The 20,000-nt window shown below is 48.2% G+C and overlaps 1 protein-coding gene across 1 annotated transcript in view; it reads left to right on the forward strand.

The window, feature by feature from the left end:
- The window catches only part of LOC311317545 (connector enhancer of kinase suppressor of ras 2-like), a gene marked incomplete at both ends in the record, with an annotated part of 71,444 nt that overhangs the window by 18,037 nt on the left and 33,407 nt on the right, over positions 1 to 20,000 (forward strand). The window contains 6 exons of the mRNA XM_084448619.1: positions 5,005 to 5,207; positions 7,255 to 7,342; positions 9,876 to 9,917; positions 17,199 to 17,318; positions 17,568 to 17,627; positions 17,839 to 17,907. Of these exons, the coding sequence (XP_084304745.1) occupies positions 5,005 to 5,207; positions 7,255 to 7,342; positions 9,876 to 9,917; positions 17,199 to 17,318; positions 17,568 to 17,627; positions 17,839 to 17,907 (582 nt within the window). The remainder of the gene's footprint in view (positions 1 to 5,004; positions 5,208 to 7,254; positions 7,343 to 9,875; positions 9,918 to 17,198; positions 17,319 to 17,567; positions 17,628 to 17,838; positions 17,908 to 20,000) is intronic.

Genomic DNA, 20,000 nt, shown 5'->3' on the forward strand with positions numbered 1-20,000 from the left:
TGTACTTAGCTAGCGAGCTAATCGCAGCTAATGTTAGCTAGTGAGCTAACTGCAGTTAATGTTAGCTAGCCAGCCAACAATCCATATTACGCCTATGGAACCCATACATTTCGTCATGCCCAGGGTGGGATTAGAACCCCGGTCTCCCGCTTGGGAGGCAGACACGCTGACAATTGCGCCAATAAGGATGTCCCTCTTGGAGGGACTGTCAGCGCTCTATTGTGGAGTGGGTTTCACCAGCTACTCCACATTTCACTTGGTTACACTCACCCCTCCAAACTCAATCCACCCCACTGGACATCCGTGTCACGGCACCAATGTAACCCATGTGTTTCGGCATGCCCAGGGCAGGATTAGAACCCGGGTCTACCGCTTGGGAGGCGGACGCGCTGACAGTTGCGCCAATAGGGACGTCCCTCTTGAAGGGACTGTCAGCGCTCCTTTGAGGAATGAGTTTCACCAGTAGGTTTCAGGTTACACTGGTCACCTCACCCATAGTGAGTTGATAAGGTGATGTGTCATAGCCTAATATGGATTGCTGGCTAGCTAGCTAATGTTAGCTGATTTGACTGTGTTTGATCACACATCAGTGGGGCCACTGATCACTGACCACTGAGCCACCGCCCGTAGAACGGGGTTCAGCAGCATCAGCCAGTGAACCAGGGACAGACGTTGTTTCAGGTTTGTGTAGCTGTAACACTTTGGCTAGTAGCAGTGACTTTGTGACTTGACTAGCCAAATATGGATTGCTGGCATTGCTGGCTTAAAGCTGCAATCACTGATTTTATTCACATTGTCAAACCTAAGTAAAACCACCTGATATCAGATTGTTTCACAGAGCCATAGCGTCCTACTTCAACGACTTCCAGTCGCCTGTGTGTGTGTGTGTGTTGTGCTGGTTGTTTGAGGAGAGACGCAGGAACATCAGTGTAGAATAGGGACCACTCCACTTGGCAACCATGGCAACTAGGCGTACAGGAGGGGGGGGGGGGGGGGTTAAATGCCCTCTCACTCTCCCTGTATTGATTTGATCATTCACACACACACACACACACACACACACACACACACACACACGCACGCAGATGGTTGATGGGTACCATTCCCTGTTCAGCATCTCTCTCTAGAGAGTGTAACATGCAGCTGAAGATTTAATAATGGAAAGCCTTATTAAGCATGTGCGAACACACACACGCATGCACACACACACATGCACACATAAACAGACGGATTCACATAATGTGCACAGTACACAACATGTACACACTCTCAAGTGTTGTGACATGACCCAGTTTCCGATGTGAAAATAGGGGTCTCTCTCTCTCTCTCTCCAACCCTCTCTCTCCCTGCTCTCTTTCTATCTCTTCTCTCTCTCCCTCCATCTCTCCTACCCTCACTCTCCTACCCTCTCTCTCCTACCCTCTCCCTCCCTCTCTCTTTCTCTCTCTCCTACCCTCTCTCTCTCTCTCTCTCTCTCTCTCTCTCTCCTACCCCTTCTCTCTCTCTCTCCTACTCTCTCTCTCTCTCCTACCCTCTCTCTCTCTCCCTCTCTCTCTCTCCTTGTCTTTGTTCTGTAGTTACTGTGCTGGCTCCCTGATGGTTTAGAATAGAACGTGAGGCTGACGATGTTGCACAGGGGCGAGAATAGATATGTCTAGCCCAGCCTGTGTGTGTGTGTGTGTATGTGTGTGTGTGTGTGTGTGTGTGTGTATCAGAGTGTGAGTGTGTGTGTGTGTGTGTATGTGTGTGCGTGTGAGTAGGAGTGTGTGTGTGTGTGTGTGTGTGTCCGTGTGAGTGTGTATGTGTGTGTGTGTGTGTGTGTGCGCGTGTGTCTCTGTGTGCGTGTTTGTGTGTCTTTTATGGGGTTAGATCTGTACTAGTCAATAATTAATACTTGTCAATATACACTACATGTTTCACAAATGTTTTTTTTGGTGATTCACAAATAAATTATTGTTTCACAAATGTATTTTTGTGGTTCACAAATATATTTCAAACTCACAAACATGTGCACCGCTTGTATTTACTTGCACCCGAGACATGAACCATTCTGGCGAGAGAGACACGAACCATGAAACTACTGATACAAATCAAAATTGATTTTGAAACAGATCTACTGTCAACCATGATAGTTGTTTTTCATAATGTTTGCAAATATATTTCTGTGATTCACAAATACATTTGTGTGATTCACAAATAAATTCTTGTTTCACAAATGCATTTTTGTGGTGTGGTGTTAGAATTCTCAACGGTTAATTTCCTTCACTATATGTTCCACTACAAAATACCCACAATTCACATTGATTTCTAGTGAACAGACGATGAACCCTACAATTTCTCCCGTATACCACAATTGAACGCTGTCGTGTTTTACCGAAACATAAGACGTGAAGAAGACGGTAGCTATCGGTGGCAAAAGCAGTTAGCTAACATTACGATGATTCCTGTAGCTGTTTAGTTTGAGTTCGCCTCTGTTTATGCCTGAGAAACAGAAGTTGAACCAATGCAGCATCAGAATAGCTACAGGAATCATCATTGTAATGTTAGCTAACTGCTTAAACCACCGACAGCTACCGTTGATGTTATGGAAGCTGCTGTTCTGAGCTAACTGGCTATCACAGTCTTATTGTGCAACTTTACAGCTTGCTATTAGCAGACAGCACCATAGTTGACAAAACCACACTTCCACATCATTAGAATTTCAACAATTTATTTGCTTGTTTGTTTAGTTTAGTTTATTAGTTTATTTATTTGCACCCTGTTTTAAAAGAAGAAAATAACAATCAATTAATAATTGACAATTCAGTGCTGGGAGGGAAGGGAAGCACATAGGGCTTATACACAGTCCACTCCCATCTGAACATGAACATGAATGGCAAATCAGAGGGTAGGTGAAATAAACAAAGACAATGATAAACAACAATACAGTTTTGGAATAGAAATTAAAAACATGAGAAAGAGAAATAATAAGGAAAAGTATAACATGAGATAGTCAACAGAAGCAGTTTGAGCTCATAGCATTATGAAAAGCTGGTCAGAGCTCAGGACATGATGAGAAACTTTTTAAGCTCGATCTTAAAGGTGGCTAAGGAGGAGTGAGACTTTAATGACAGAGGCAGGGTATTCCAAAGTTTAGGACCTTTAAAAGTGATGCAATGTGGTGTTTGGATGTTGGACAGAGCAGAAGATGAAGATCATCTCTTCTTCTGGTTGGGTAATGGTGAATAGCAGAAGAAAGGGTGAAAAGACCATGAAGACAAACAGGCAGATCATGTTTACACTTAAGATATTTGAAAATGAAAATACATATTTGGAATGCATTTAGTTTATCTACAGACAAAAATGAGTACTTCTTGAAGAGAGGGCAGAAGGTTCTTGTGAGTTTGAGTGAGAAATTCTCAAAAAATTCTCAAAAACTCAAAAATGTCTTCTGTATGATGAGTAGCTTAGAAAGATAGGAGGGATAGGTAGAGCTCCAGACAATATTACAATAATTGAGATAAAGAAAAATCAAACCGTAATATATTGTTTTAATTGCCAGGGACATGTTTGAATATTTTAGCATTCTTGAATGTAGCACACTGACGTACTTGCACACATACAGTATATTCTTTTTTTTGACAGTCTACTTCTGGTACTATGGTAAAGGGTAAATAGACTAATAGCACTTATATAGCACTTTTATCCAAAGCTCTTGACAATGGCCTCTCATTCACCCATTCACACACACATTCACCAAAGGCGGCAGCTGCCATGCAAGGTGCCAGCCTGCTCATTGGGAGCAATTTGTGGTTTGTGTCTTGCCCAAGGACACTTCGACATGTGGACAGGAAGAGCCTGGATTCGAACCGCCGACCCTTTTGGACGGCCCACTCTACCTCCTGAGTCACAGCTGCACCTATATTTTCCATTCATTCATTCATTCATTCATTCATTCATTCACTCACACACACACACACACACACACACACACACACACACACACGCACACGCACACACACGTGACAGAGTCTGTTATGCATGGGAGGTTTGTATGTCAAAGGGAGAGATTGTGTGTGTGAGAGAGAGAGGAGAGGGAGAGAGAGGAGAGAGGAAGAGAGAGAGAGGGAGACAGAGAGAGAGGAGAGAGGGAGAGAAAGAGAGGGAGAGAAAGAGGAAGAGTCTGTGTTTGTGTGTGTGTGTGTGTGTGTGTATCTGTGTGTGTGCATGTCTGTGTGTGTGTTTGTGTCTTTGTTTGCGTGTGTGTGTGTGTGTGTGTGTTGGGTTGTTGTCAGGAATCATGCTCCGTCAGATGTGACTGGTGGTGTCATGGGCTGCCAAGCATAATGGGGCTCACTAGGTCTGTGTGTGTCTGCGAGTGTGTGTTTCTGCGAATGAGTGTGTGTGTGTTTCTGCGAGTGTGTGTGTGTGTTTCTGCGAGTGTGTGTGTGTGTCTCTGCGAGTGTGTCTGTCCATGAGTGTGTGTGTGTCTACAGGTGTGCGTCTGTGCGTGTGCGTGTGTGTGTGAGGGCTATAGTTAGGTGATAGACTAGGGGTGCAGTGTCCTTGAATCCTCCCAGAGAGGAGGGCTGCTGGCCGGGAAACAGGTCGGAGCTCCAGACTTCCTCTGCTCTGATCTGGTTACAACGTCATGCTCATCACTATATCACACTCACCAATGCTGATAGATTTTCCTGTGTGTGTGTGTGTGTATGTGTGTGTGTGTGTACATGTGTGTATGAATGTGTGCGTGTGTGTATGTGTTTGAGTGTTTTTTTCCCCCGTGTGCTTTATGTGTGTGTGTGTGTGTGTGTGTGTATGCTTGTGTGTGCATGTGTGTTTGTGTATGCTTGTGTGTGTGTGTGTGTATGCGTGTGTGTATGCGTGTGTGTGTGTATGCGTGTGTGTGTATGCGTGTGTGTGTATGCGTGTGTGTGTGTGTGTGTGTGTATGCGTGTGTGTGTGTATGCGTGTGTGTGTATGCGTGTGTGTGTGTGTGTGTGTATGCGTGTGTGTGTGTCTCAGAACTACGGCCTGGAGACGGAGAACCTGCGGACGCTGTCCCACAAGCTGAACGCGTCGGCTAAGAACCTCCAGAACTTCATCTTGGGCCGGCGGAGGGGCGGGCACTATGACGGCCGGGCGTCCCGTAGGCTGCCCAACGACTTCCTCACCTCCGTGGTGGATCTGATTGGTGCCGCCAAGAACCTGCTGGCCTGGTTGGACAGGTAGGGTCATGTGGACAGGAAGGGGCGGAGCCAACTCCTGTGTCTAGCTGTGCTTAGGATGACAGAAAGGTTGCGTTCCCAATCGCATACTTCTACTTTTTACTATTAGTACATACTATAGCTGCCCTTACAAAGTACATGCAGTGCATGCAGTATACATACATGCTGTTACATTACAGTCATTTCGCTGACGCTTTTATCCAAAGCGACTTACAGTAATTGCATTTAACGTAGGAAAAGCCAGTGTACTACTACTTGCCTGAACTCACAAGTGCATCTCCTTTTTAAAACAAGTGACTAAGAGCATAATCTAGTTCTGAAGGCAAAGTCCAAGAATAGCAAACTAAAAATACAATAAGTGCTTAAGAGGGAGGATCGTTGTAGTAATTCTTGAAGAGATGAGTTTTGAGCCTGAGGTGAAAGATGGGCAGCGACTCTGCTGTCCTGACGTCAGTCGGCAGTTCATTCCACCAGTGCGGGGCCAGGACAGAGAAGAGCCGAGACTGGGTCGATCGACCGCAGGAGTGGCCTCAGAGTGACGGGGCAACCAGTCGCCCTGAGGTAGCAGAGTGTAGCGGTTGGGAGGGGGTGTAGGGTTTGGCCATGGCCTGGAGGTAGGAGGGGGCTGCTCCTTTCATTGCCCTGTAGTCTAGCGCCAGAGTTTTAAACTGGATGCGAGCTGCTACAGGGAGCCAGTGTAGGGAATGGAGGAGGGAAGTTGTGTTGGAGAACTTGGGGTGGTCGGGGCGCCCCGGTAGCTCACCGGGTAAGGCGCGCACCATATGAAGATTAGTTCTTCGTGCGGTGGACCAGGGTTCGATTCCCGGCTCGGGTCCTGTGCCACATGTCCTCCCCTCTCTCTCTCCCACATTTCCTGTCTCTCTACACCGTCCTATACCATTAAAGTTGAAAAGCCCTAAAAAATATCTTAAAAAAAGGAGAACTTGGGGTGGTTTAACACCAAGCGAGCAGCAGCTTTTTGGACAAATTCCAGGGTTTTAATGGCTGACGCCGGGGCCCCAGCAAGGAGGGAGTTGCAGTAGTCCAGGCAGGAGATGACCAGGACCTGGATGAGCACCTGCGCTGTTTCATCAGTGAGGGAAGGGAGAATCCTCCTGATGAGCATGAATCTGCAGGAGCGTGTAACAGATGGTGAGAGAGAGAGGAGAGGGAGAGAAAGAACGGAGAACGACAGTTGGTCATCCAGGGAACAGCAGCTCAGTCTTGTCCAGGTTGAGCTTGACGTGATGTGTCACCATCCACTCTGAGATGTCAGCCAAGCACCCAGCGATGCATGTCTCCACTTGTGTATCAGAAGGGGGAAATGACAGGACCAGTTGGGTGTCATCGGTATAGCAGTGATAGGAGAAGCCATGCGAGCGAATGACAGAACCCAGAGATGTAGTGTAGAGGGAAAAAAGGAGAGGACCCAGGGAAGATCCTTGTGGAACCCCCATAGTCAGACTAGGTGGTTCCGACATCGACCCTTTCCATGTCACCTGGTCAGAGTGGCCCATGTTGTTAAACCACATCATCACTATCAATGCGCTGTCATCCATCTGTGTCATCTCATCATGGCGGCTCATGTGACAAATCTTCCATTATGCAGAGGATTGTGGGTCAGAATAGCCAGAAAAGCATGCTGACTTGCATACTGCAAAATGTGACCAGATGTACATCCTGGTATTTTTGCCATACTGGATGTGGCGTACTACAGGTATGTATTGTGACATAGGCATACTATATACTGTAGTATGGAAGTATGTGATTCAGAACACAGCCAATGTTTCTTATACATGTTTCAATCCTGAATCAGTACTACAAGCTAGCTTTGTGGCACACACAAGTCTAAAGTAGAAAAACACTGATTTGACCTTGAAACTTGACTTCAACACTTCAAGGGAATATATACCATGAGTGGATGCACCACTGCTTTCAACTGTCTGGAAACGTCCACAGCAGAAGTAAATATCTTTGTCTCTTGTTGAGTCTCATGTTCTATGTGTGTGTGTGTGTGTGTGTGTGTGTGTGTGTGTGTGTGTTCCAGGTCTCCATTCGTCAGTGTGACAGAGTACTCTCTCCTGAAGAACAACATAGTCCAGCTCTGTCTGGAGTTGACTACCATCGTACAACAGGTACCTCACACGCCCCACATTCTCCTCACGTGCACACGTATCACGCGCACATGCACCACACGCACCACGTGCACTCGCATCAGACCTGGGTCAAAATATTATTTGAAATACTCATTTATTTTTCTGTGCACGGCTGCTCTTGTCTTGGACGACGGAAGCTATGTGCTGGTTTTTAATGAAGCCCCTCACTCCCTCCTGACTGACACACCAGGTGGAATGTGAATCGTGTTTCAGATGGTATCCACTCAGTCTGACACTCACCACAAACAATCTCAACACAGATATTAATAAAGTAATGTTCGTAGTTACCTTCGCCCCAGTGACAGCGCAGGGTGAGAGGTAATGTTTTCGGTGGCGTGTGTTGGTTGGTTAGTTGGTTGGTTAGTTGGTTGGTTGGTTAGTTGGTTAGTTGGTTAGTTGGTTAGTTGGTTAGTTGGTTGGTTGGTTAGTTGGTTAGTTGGTTAGTTGGTTGGTTAGTTGGTTGGTTGGTTAGTTGGTTAGTTGGTTAGTTGGTTAGTTGGTTAGTTGGTTGGTTGGTTAGTTGGATAGTTGGTTAGTTGGTTGGTTGGTTGGTTAGTTGGTTAGTTGGTTAGTTGGTTGGTTGGTTAGTTGGTTAGTTGGTTAGTTGGTTAGTTGGTTGGTTGGTTGGTTAGTTGGTTAGTTGGTTAGTTGGTTGGTTGGTTAGTTGGTTAGTTGGTTAGTTGGTTGGTTGGTTGGCTAGTTGGTTAGTTGGTTAGTTGGTTGGTTGGTTGGTTGGTTGGTTAGTTGGTTAGTTGGTAAGTTGGTTGGTTCTTTAGCAGGATTACGCAAAAAAAACGTCCAGAACGATTTTCATGAAACTCATATGGCCCATCATATGAACAGCTCAATATCACTTCCCACAGGGCTCTGGGAGAGGAGGGGGAGGAGGAGAGGAGAGGAAAGGAGAGGGGAGGGGAGACATACTAGAGGTTGACCGTTTATGGGTTTTAGGCATGATGCTGATTTTGAGAGCAAGCAGGGTGGCTGATGGCCGATATATACAGTAAGGCCGATATCACGCCGCCGTCCACCTTCCCCCCCACTATGCTAACGTTAGTGCTATGCTAACATTAACGCTATGCGCTATGCTAACGTTGGTGCTATGCTATCGTTAGCTAGCTTGCGCTGGCTAACTTTAGCTTGCAAGACTAGACGAGCTGGCTAGCTAACATTAGACCTGCTTACCTACTAAGAGTCAGACTAGCTAGTAGTTATGCTGCGTTCCATTTCTCTGGGAAGTGCGCTAGCTAACGTTAGCGAGCATGATGAGCTGTCTAGCTAACATTGCATCCAATGTAATGTTACAAGCTCAACTACCAAGACTGCTAACGGTCGCTAGCAAGACGTACATGTATACATACAGCCGCTGGCGCTGGCTAGCAGTCCTCTGTCAGTTCGTTGGTGGTGTGGTATGTGAGTGGCAAGCCACCAACTCACCGATGGAGGACCGCTACCCAGATAGCAAGCGGATCTGGGCCATATACAGGCCAGATCTGGCCCTTGTGGTTTAGTTCCGGTCCATATATGGCCCAGAATCATTGCACATCCGCTTGCTATCTGGGTAGCAGTGTTATTCACACAAAAAGACAAGAATCGATCGAATTACAGAAAGTAAACATTGTATAAAAGTGTCCAAATAAATGTATTGAGCTTCAAAAGGTAGTTTTTAGGCTTACAATTTTCTCTCAGGTGTAATCTGTCCATACAGAGCCTTCGAGAGCACGTTCCCGTTCCCACTTTCAACTATTATCACTGCGTTACGATCATTCCACGTGGAAGTGGCACACGCTAAGATCATTCCGCTGCGGGCAGAGACGTGTATGCACTCTGCAGACAATTGTTTTATATCAGCCTCATGAGCACAGAGATCGGCCTATGCCGATTACCTAAAAAGGGCATTATATCAGCCCGATTAATCGTCCAGCCGATTGATCGGTCGACCTCTAAGAAATACTGGACCAACACTGGTCCCAATAGTCTGCTACTGGGACAGACCCAGAACTCTCTGCCAGAATGGGAGAGGGTGGTTTGAGCTTCTTACAGATCATCTGCCTGCTGTTATCCTGTCTCTGGCCAACAGCCCTGGTGATACAAACTGAACATCTCTCTCTCTCTCTCTTTCTCTATCTCTCTCTCTCTCTCTCTCTCTCTCTCTCTCTCTCTCTCTCTCTCTATCTATCTCTCTCCCTCCTGGCTCTCTTTCTTTACTTGTTATTCTTTCCATTCTAAACAACAGATGGTATTTGAGCTGCTCTGCTGATATCTTTTTTGTGCTCTACATTGTCCTCATGTTGTCCTCTCTCTCTCTCTCTCTCTCTCTCTCTCTCTCTCTCTCTCTCTCTCTCTCTCTCTCTCTCTCTCAAATCAAGTCAAGAAGCTTTATTGGCATGTTGGCACGTTTGATAATAAAACATTTTGCCAAAGCAGAAAGACAATAAATATGTATATACACACAATCTATATGATAAAATGTTTTTCAGTCTGAATTTCTCCTCTCTCTTTCTCTCTGCAGGATTGCACCGTGTACGAGACGGAGAACAAGATACTCCATGTGGTGAGCTCTCCTTCACAGCCACCTTCACTAACACTGAACCCCTGAACCTTAACCCCTGACCCTTAACCCCCGAACCGCCACACCACATGAACCCTCCTGGTCCACCAGCTACCGGCAGCAGGACGGCAGACTACCTGCCGCTCGGCTGAGAGTGGTCATTGTTTCTCCATCGTCCGGTCAACCGTCCACTAGACTGAGTAGCTTTACTCTCCTCTGGAGTGACAGGTCGTTCAGGTCACAGCCAAGTTCACAGTCAAGGTCAGCCATTATGTGTAGCCTCTGGCCTCTGGGCAACCTCTGCTACACAGGTTTAAAGTAAACGCATCATACTTGTGTTTTAATCGCCAGGGACATGTTTGAATATTTTAGCATGCTTGAACGTAGCACACTGACGTACTTGCACACATACAGTATATTCTTTTTTTTGACAGTCTGTTGTCAAAGCTGTTTTGACAAGCTGTTTACAATTGCCTCTCATTCACCCATTCACACACCGATTCACATGCCAATGGTGGCAGCCATTGGCATAACCCTAACCCCAGCTGCCATGTAAGATGCCAGCCTGCTCATTGGGAGCAATTTGGGTTTCAGTGTCTTTGCCCAAGGACACTTCGACATGTGGACAGGAAGAGCCGGGATTCGAACCGCCGACCCTTTTGGACGGCCCACTCTACCTCCTGAGTCACAGCTGCACCTATGCATTTGTACTTTCCATTCATTCATTCATTCATTCACTCACACACACACACACACACACACACACACACACACACACACACACACACACACACACACGTTACATACATGGGAGGTTTGTATGTGAAAGGGAGACTGTGTGTGTGTGTTAGAGAGAGAGAGAGAAAGAAAGGGGGAGAGAGGGAGAGAGAGACAGAGAGAGGAGAGAAAGAGGGAATGAGAGAGAGAGGGGGGGAGGGAGAGAAAGAGAGGGAGAGAGATTTAGTTCAGTTTAGTTTATTAGGATCCCCATTAACTGTTACAAATGGTAACAACTACTTTTCCTGGGGTCCAGAGAGAGAGAGAGAGAGAGAGAGAGAGAGAGAGAGAGAGAGAGAGAGAGAGAGGGAGGGCGAGAGAGACAAAGAGAGAAAAGCAAAGATAGAGAGCGAAAGGGAGAGAGGGAGAGGGGGAGAGAGACAGAGAGAGAGAGAGAGAGAGAGAGGTAGGGAGGGAGAGGTAGGGAGGGAGAGAGAGACAAAGAGAAAAACAAAGAGAGAGAGCGAAAGGGAGAGAGACAGAGAGAGAGAGAAAGGGAGAGATAGTCTGTTCAGTCTGTTGATCAGTCTGTGGTGGTGGAGAAAGAGAGAGAGAGGGGAGAGAGAGACAGACAGAGGGAAGGTGGGAGGGAGGGAGGGAGGGAGAGAGAGACAAAGAGAGAGGGAGAGAGAAAGGGAGAGAGGAGAGGGGGGAGAGAGCGACAAAGAGAGTGAGGAGGGTTTGAGTTTGTTTGTGGAAGCCTGCTTCATGCTTGTGTACTGTGTGTTGGAATTAGTGAAGTGAAGGTGAATGGACTGCTCAGTTATTGTGGCGCGTGTGCGCGCGCACACACACACACACACACACACACACACACACACACACACACACACACACACACACACACACACACACTGCCAGACTCAGATGGGCCACATGTGACAGAGTCCGTTATGCGTGGGAGGTTTGTATGTGAAAGCGAGAGACAGAGAGAGAGAGAGAGAGAGAGAGAGAGAGAGAAAGAAAGAGAGAGAGAGAGAATGAGAGGGGGAGAGAGAGACAAAGCGAGAAAGAGAGAGATCAGTCTGTGATGTTGGTCAGTCTTTTGGTCAGTCTGGTATTGCTTAGTCTGTGGTGTTGGTCAGTCTTTGGTGTTGGTCAGTCTGTCAATCGGCCTGTAGTGTTTATCAGTCTATGGTGTTGGTCAGTCTGTGGTGTTGGTCAGTCTGTTGATCAGTCTGTGGTGTTGATCAGTCTGTGGTGTTGGTCAGTCTGTGGTGTTGGTCAGTCGGTTGGTCAGTCTGTGATGTTGGTCAGTCTATGGTATTGGTTAGTCTGTTGTGTTGATCAGTCTGTGGTGTTGGTCAGTCAATGGTGTTGGTCAGTCTATGGTGTTGTCCGTCTGTGGTGTTGGTCAGTCTGATGATCAGTCTGTGGTGTTGGGCAGTCTGTGGTGTTGGTCAGTCTGTTGATCAGTCTGTGGTGTTGGTGAGTCTATGGTGTTGGTCAGTCTGTGGTGTTGGTCAGTCTGTGGTGTTGGTCAGTCTGTGGTGTTGGTCAGTCTATGGTGTTGGTCATTCTGTGGTGTTGGTCAGTCTGTTGATCAGTCTGTGGTGTTGGTCAGTCTGTGGTTTTGGTCAGTCTGTGGTGTTGGTCAGTCTATGGTGTTGGTCATTCTGTGGTGTTGGTCAGTCTGTTGATCAGTCTGTGGTGTTGATCAGTCTGTGGTGTTGGTCAGTCTGTGGTGTTGGTCAGTCGGTTGGTCAGTTTGTGATGTTGGTCAGTCTATGGTGTTGGTCAGTCTGTGGTGTTGATCAGTCTGTGGTGTTGGTCAGTCTGTGGTGTTGGTCAGTCGGTTGGTCAGTTTGTGATGTTGGTCAGTCTATGGTGTTGGTCAGTCTGTGGTGTTGATCAGTCTGTGGTGTTGATCAGTCTGTGGTGTTGGTCAGTCTATGGTGTTGGTCAGTCTGTGGTGTTGGTCAGTCTATGGTGTTGGTCAGTCTGTGGTGTTGGTCAGTCTATGGTGTTGGTCAGTCTGTGGTGTTGATCAGTCTGTGGTGTTGATCAGTCTGTGATGTTGATCAGTCTGTGGTGTTGATCAGTCTGTGGTGTTGGCCAGTCTGTGGTGTTGATCAGTCTGTGATGTTGGTCAGTCTGGGGTGTTGGTCAGTCTGTGGTGTTGGTCAGTCTGGGGTATACAGAGATACAGTAGGACAGCTGAACTCCCAGATAGCAGGAGCGGAGTATGTGTGTGTGTGTGTGTGTGTGTGTGTGTGTGTGTGTGTGCGTGTTTGTGTATATGTGTGTGTGTTTGTGTGTGCGTGAGTTTCTGCTCAATAATGCAAAACTCACTGCTGCTCTCTTCCCCGTTAGATTCACATGCCTGCAGCAATCAGATGGGCAGGGATACATGGTGTATGTGTGTGTGTGTGTGTGAGTGTATGTGTGTGTGCATGTATGCAATTGTGTGTGTGTGAACACTCAATGTACAGTATGTTTGTGTGTGCCTTTTTTGCGAAAAATAGAGAGAATATGCGTGTTTGTGTGTGTGTCTGCGCCTGCATGTTCAATGTAGCGTGTGTTTCGGTGTGTGTGTGTGTGTGTTTCTGTGTGTGTGTTTCTGTGTGTGTGTGCCTGTTTATGTGCATGCATGCATAAAGAAGGGAGGAATTACATAAGGGTGTCCTAGTTATGGTTGTGTGTTTGTATCTGTGTGTCTGTATGTGTGTGTGTGTGTGTCTGTATGTATGTGTGCGTGTGGTGGGGGGGTTGGTTTGTGTGCCTATGTGGACATGTTCATGCATGTGGAGTGAATTTACTATGCAGATGTGCCCCAAAATTTGTGTGTGTATGTGTGTGTGTGTGTGTGTGTGTGTGTGTGTGTGAGAGAGAGAGAGTGTGTGTGTGAGCATGCTCGTTCAGTAAATGTGTTCACTCACAAAAAATAGGCAATGAGAGAAAGAAAGAGGAGATGGAGAGAGAGAGAGATAAAACGAGAGAGGAAGCCAGAGGGAGAGGGGGGGTTAGGGTTAGGGGAGGGTTAGAAAGAGAGGGAGGGTTAGTAAGTTGGTTGTCCAGGGTCACACCCAGATTCCTCGGCAACTCGGACTCCGAGGAATCTGGGTGTGACCCTGGTCGACCAACTGTCGTTCTCCGCACACATCACATCCGTCACACGCTCCTGCAGATTCATGCTCTACATCAGGAGGATTCGCCCTTTCCTCTTTGACGACACCGCGCAGGTGCTCATCCAGGTCCTGGTCATCTCCTGCCTGGACTACTACAACACCCTCCTTGCTGGGGCCCCGGCGTCAGCCATTAAACCCCTGGAACTTGTCCAGAAAGATGCTGCTTGCCTGGTGTTCAACCACTCCAGGTTCTCTCATACAACTGCCCTTCTCCATTCTCTACACTGGCTCCCTGTAGCGGCTCGCATCCAGTTTAAAACTCTAGTACTAGCCTACAGGGCAATGAAAGGAGCAGCCCCCTTCTACCTCCAGGCCATGGTGAAACCCAACACCCCCTCCCGCCCATTACACTCTGCTACCTTGGGGCGACTGGATGTCCCGTCACTCCGAGGCCACTCCTGTGGTCAATCGACACGGTCACTTCTCTGTCCTGGCCCCGCAGTGGTGGAATGAACTGCCCTTTGACATCAGGACAGCAGAGTTGCTGCCCATCTTTCGCCGCAGGCTCAAAACTCACCTCTTCAAGAATTACTACAACGATCCTCCCTCTTAATGTGAGGGTTCGGTTTGGGACCCAGGCGCAACAGGAAAGGAGGAGGCCAGGAACGGTAAAGCCCGGAGGGGCGATTTAATAAGATCACAAAGGGGGACGTGGTAGTCGTACAGCCGATGGTCAGGCAGGAGCGTGGTAGTCGTACAGGCGATGGTCAGGCAGGAGCGGGGTTGTCGTACAGGCGATGGTCAGGCAGGAGCGGGGTTGTCGTACAGGCGATGGTCAGGCAGGAGCGGGGTTGTCGTACAGGCGATGGTCAGGCAGGAGCGGGGTAATCGTACAGGCGTGGGTCAGGCAGGAACTGGAGAGACGAGGGGGAGAGGTAGGGTGAGTGATAGTAATCACAAACGGGGAACGAGAAAAAAAACACTACAAAACACAGGTAAGGAAATTGTAGGCTATAGGCTATACTTTACCACATAAGTTTATGGTAAGATCTGGCGATGAGTGGAGTGTAGACCAGGTTCTTGTAGAGGTGAAGGTGATTGCAGAACGAGGGACAGGTGTGGTGATGATAAATGGAAACCGGTGAGTAGAGCCGCGCCCGCGTCATCGTCGGAGACGAGCGCGCCGTTCTTGTCTTTGCGCACGGGCCGATGTGCTGGGCATGTCGGGATCCGACTCTTCGTCACCGGAGAGGGAGGAGACTGCCGAGTCCGCGGAGCTGGCTGGAGACGGGGAACGCCCGGCAGTGGGGGGAAACTCCGGAGAGTCAGAGCGTTGTATGCCCGGGCCGATGCGACGTGCGGTAGAGCGCGTAGGACGCCCCGAGCGCGCAGCGGGCCCAGAGGGGAGAGAGGGAGGCGGTTGTGGAGGCGAGGGCATGCGAGCCGTAACACTTAAGCACCTACTGTATTTTTAGTTTGCTATACTTGCACTTTGCCTTCAGCACTAGATTATGCTCTTAGTCACTTGTTTTAAAAAGGAGATGCACTTGTGAGTTCTGGCAAGTAGTAGTACACTGGCCTTTCCTACGTTAAATGCAATTATTGTAAGTCGCTTTGGACAAAAGCATCAGCTAAATAACTGTAATGTAATGTAGGGTGAGAGAGGGAGAGGGAGGGTGAGGTTAAGAGTGAGGGTTAGTGTAAGCAGGCAAGAGGCAGGGGGTAGAAGTCTAAATCCATTTGGCAGTGATCTGCATCTGACTTACCATTTTGAACGCTCCTTAATCACCTACCAGCCAACCTCCTAACTGAACTTAGCATAATCTCTGCTGATCCTGAAGGACTGGCTCGTAGCATCCTGCAGGGGCAGGAGTGGGAGGGCTTTCTAAACCGCGCCGTCTCTCTCTCTGAGCAGAGGTTGGCTAGCCGCTGACGTCTTTGTCTGGAGGATTACGGAGATCCTGGCCCGTGGCATGGAGGCGAGCTGTGGTCGCACTGTGTCCCGTCTGCTAGAATGTTCTTATGAAATCAAAGTTAAAAGGTTGTTGCCTTCGATGATGGATGGTGGCAGGATACTCCTCTCTGGTTTCCTGCCAGTGTGCAGTCTATAATGAAATAAGCACTCTTCTTTGTATCCATCCATCCATTCAGTTTAAGGCTTGATGACACACACACACACACACACACACACACACACACACACATACACACACACATACACACACACATACACACACTCTCTCTCTCTCTCTCTCCCTCTATATGCATGCAGCAATACAATGGTAGCAGAATCAGAAAGGTACAATATTAACTGATGTAGGGACAGATGACCTAGAAAGGAGAGATCTCTCTCTCTCCCTCCTTCTCTGTCTCTCTCTCTGGTCTCTAGAACAGTGTGTGTGTGTGTGTGTGTGTGTGTGTGTGTGTGTGTGACTCCACTGTGAGCATCACTGTAGCAGCTTATTGAGCATCTTCCACATCCCTCTCTCCCAGGGAATGAATCATATGCATTGAGATTGTGTGTGTGTGTGTGCGTGCGCACGCGTGGATGTTGATGTGTGTGCAAAATATTGTTTTTTCATCTTGTGTTTTTTCATTTTGTGCTTGTGTGTGCGTGTGTGTCTGCGTACTGTGTGTGTGTTCTTTGAAGAATGTCTGCTTTCCTCACATTAAAAATAGATCTAATCCTGTAATTGCTCATTAGGATTGAGGTCAGATTGGAAGATAATTTCATGCAGGATTTGATGTCCTCAGTGAGCGTGCGTGTGTGTGCGCTTGCATGTAGTGTGTGTGTGTGTGTGTGTGTGTGAGTATATGTGTGTGTGTGGGTGCGGTGAAGAGGAAAGGCAGGATTGCCATCTGCGATAGCCCTCCATAGTCAGTGTGGATTAGAGATGTTTGTGGACGAATAATTAACTCCCATGCGTGACCAAGCAGACAGATAGCCTGCAAACCACTCGCAGCCTATCAGGGACCAGGACGAGGTGAGGCCGTCCTTCCATACGCTGCTCATCTTCTGTTCCTCTACTCACTCAGTGACCAGGAAGTGCTCGGGAAAATAAACACTAGAATAACACGTTGGGCAGATTCGCTGTCAGGCAGCAGCTTAACTTCAGCAAACATGGAGGTCGCTCTGTCAGAGAGCGGCGTGGCGTCCTCTGTCGTCGCCGGGGTGTTTGGTGTCCCGTCTGTGGGCGTGTCCGGGCGTGACAGGACACAGAATGTGACGGGAGGCGTGTTCTCTGTCCGGGCGGTGATGTGGAACAATTTGATGAAATGATTTCCGTTTTCACCTCCACTAGGTAGGTCAGGATGTCCCACAGGAGCCAAAACCAATCACTCTCTGTCCTCTCTCTTTCTCTTTCTCCCTTTCTCTCTCTCCCTGCGCCCCCCCCTCTCTCTCTCTCTCTCTCTCTCTCTCTCTCTCTCTCACTCTCAGTGTAAGACACTAGCAGGGATATGTGACCACATCATCTCTCTGTCGTCCGACTCTCTGGTCTCCCAGTCCGCCCATCTGGAGGTGGTCCACCTGACCAGCGTCATGCCCAGCGAGGGACTGGTACGAACACACACCCGCACGCACGCACGCACGCACATACACACACACACACACACACACCTGACCTAGATCATGCTAATACTCAATACCTCTCAAATGCAAATGATCAAAGATATCCTGTCATGATGAAGTTCCAACCTCCTGTGGTTTTCACTATTGAAGTCTGCAGTAGTCTGTTCTAATGTGTGTGTGTGGTGTGTGTGTGTGTGTGTGTGTGTGTGTGTGTGTATGTGTGTGTGTGTATATCAGGGTATGTACATCAAGTCTACATATGATGGCCTCCATGTCATCACTGGAACCACAGAGAATGTAAGTCTTACACACGCACACACACACACACACACACACACACACACACACACACACACACACACACACACACACACACACACACACACACACACACACACACACACACACACTCAAAGTCAAGTATGGATTGACCAAAACTCTCTCTCTCCCTCTCTCTCTCTTCCTCCTCTCTCTCTCCCACCTCCCTCTCGCCCTCCCGTCCTCTCAGTCTCCGGCTGACCAGTGTAAGAAGATCCACGCGGGGGACGAGGTGATCCAGGTCAACCACCAGACCGTGGTGAGTAGCGGCTTGCTGCCCCCCTACCCCCCCCCCACCCTGCCTGAGAGACCATCAGCGCTACCTCACCCATCTCTGACCAGAATTCCTGTTCATCTCTTACCGGTACTCAACCAGGGTGTGAAAAAAAGCAACAATCCCACACACACTTTTATAAAGATGCTGTCAGTGTTACCTGTATATAGTTCTAGCGTCTAGTATGTTTTGTGTTCCATTCTGTGGCACGTTAGCAACAGCATGCGTGTTAGCCTGTTAGCAGCTTTGTGTCCTTCCTCAGCTGTTGATGCGTCGTACATGCTAGGGAAGTGTGTTGCTACATGCTAGGGAAGTGTGTTGCTACATGCTAGGGAAGTGTGTTGCTACATGCTAGGGAAGTATGTTGCTAATGTACATGCTAGGGAAGTGTGTGGATAGGAATCAGGAAGTCCTTGACCTACCCTTGACCTATTTTTGTTGATTGTTCTACTGTATGTGACACACAGAGCTCTGCTGTAAGTGTCTCCTAGTCTATGGTTGTTACGACTACGCATCAGCAATGACGTTAGATTCAGACGGGCACGTTGGTCTCTAGTGATTGGTTAGGGAAAATCGAATCTCCCTCCCTCATGGAAATCGGTTAGAGTAGAAGCAACGTCAGACTGAAGATGAGCCCATGAGCCCATGTATTTGAAGTCACCTCAGAGCAGTGCCTCCTGTTGTTGTTAGAGGTGGATGTTCCGGGAGGATGTTGCAGGAAATGACCTCGGTTTTCTTGGCATTTAGCCGAAGGCCAACCTTGGCACACTGTGTCTCCACTCTGCACAGGAGCTCCTTTGCCTGCTCTACGTGGTCGGAGAGCAGGCTGACATCATCCACGCAGTCCAGGTCCGTTAGGGCTACGGCGGGATGTCGTCTCGACCTCCTAGGAGTTAAAGTGAGGCCGAACTCCTGCTCCTGACCACTGATGGCCTTCCTGAGCGCAGAGTCCAGGACTGTGATGAAGAGGAAGGGGGCGAGGGTGTCCCCTTGCAACACCCCAACCAGGATGTCCAACTCCTCACTGTTGCCCTCTGGGGGCACCACCTTGGCTCTTGTACCTGTGTACATGGTCTCTATGGCCCGGAGCAGGTTGGGAGGGACACCGTAGGCCTTAATCGTCTTCATCATCGCCCCCCGCCCTCCACACCTGATCCCTCGCTCCGGGAGGGGTGGAGGAGGAGAGGATTGACTTGGAAAGACGTTCCAGTCAATATAGCTGCTCTCGCAAATCCACTAGAGCCGGGGCCTGTGTGGGATTCTCCACCACACTAGAGTGAGGGCCTGTGTGGTTCTCCACCACACTAGAGCCGGGGCCTGTGTGGTTCTCCACCACACCAGAGTGAGGGCCTGTGTTGTTCTCTACCACACCAGAGTGAGGGCCTGTGTGGTTCTCTACCACACCAGAGTGAGGGCCTGTGTTGTTCTCTACCACACTAGAGTGAGGGCCTGTGTGGTTCTCCACCACACCAGAGTGAGGGCCTGTGTTGTTCTCCACCACACCAGAGTGAGGGCCTGTGTTGTTCTCCACCACACCAGAGTGAGGGCCTGTGTGGTTCTCCACCACACCAGAGTGAGGGCCAGTGTGCTTCTCTATCTTGCTCGGCATACATACTCTCAGTGATGCAATATTCCTGTGTAATACAAGACCACCATGCTTCAGTAATACTCAGTAATATTAGACCACCATGCTACAGCACTCATACTCAGTAATATTAGACGACCAGTATTCAATACTCGGTAATACTAGACTATACTACTGTATTCATACTCAGTAATACTAGACCACCATGCTACTGTAACACTCAGTAATACTAGACCACCATGTTACAGTATTCCACACTCAATAATACTAATACTCACTAATACAAGACGACCATGTTACAGTAATACTCAGTAATACTAGACCACTAACGGTATGCTACAGTAATACTCAGTAATACTAGACCACCATGCTACAGTACTCCATACTCACACAGCAGCATTAGAACTCACAGTCCCTGCTGATGGCTGAGTATTATTGTCATGATACAACATCTGTCCCTCAAGAGCATTTCCATTCCACTGAACACACAGGA

Source organism: Borostomias antarcticus, assembly GCF_949987555.1.
Source record: "Borostomias antarcticus genome assembly, chromosome: 14".
NCBI lineage: Eukaryota > Metazoa > Chordata > Actinopteri > Stomiiformes > Stomiidae > Borostomias > Borostomias antarcticus.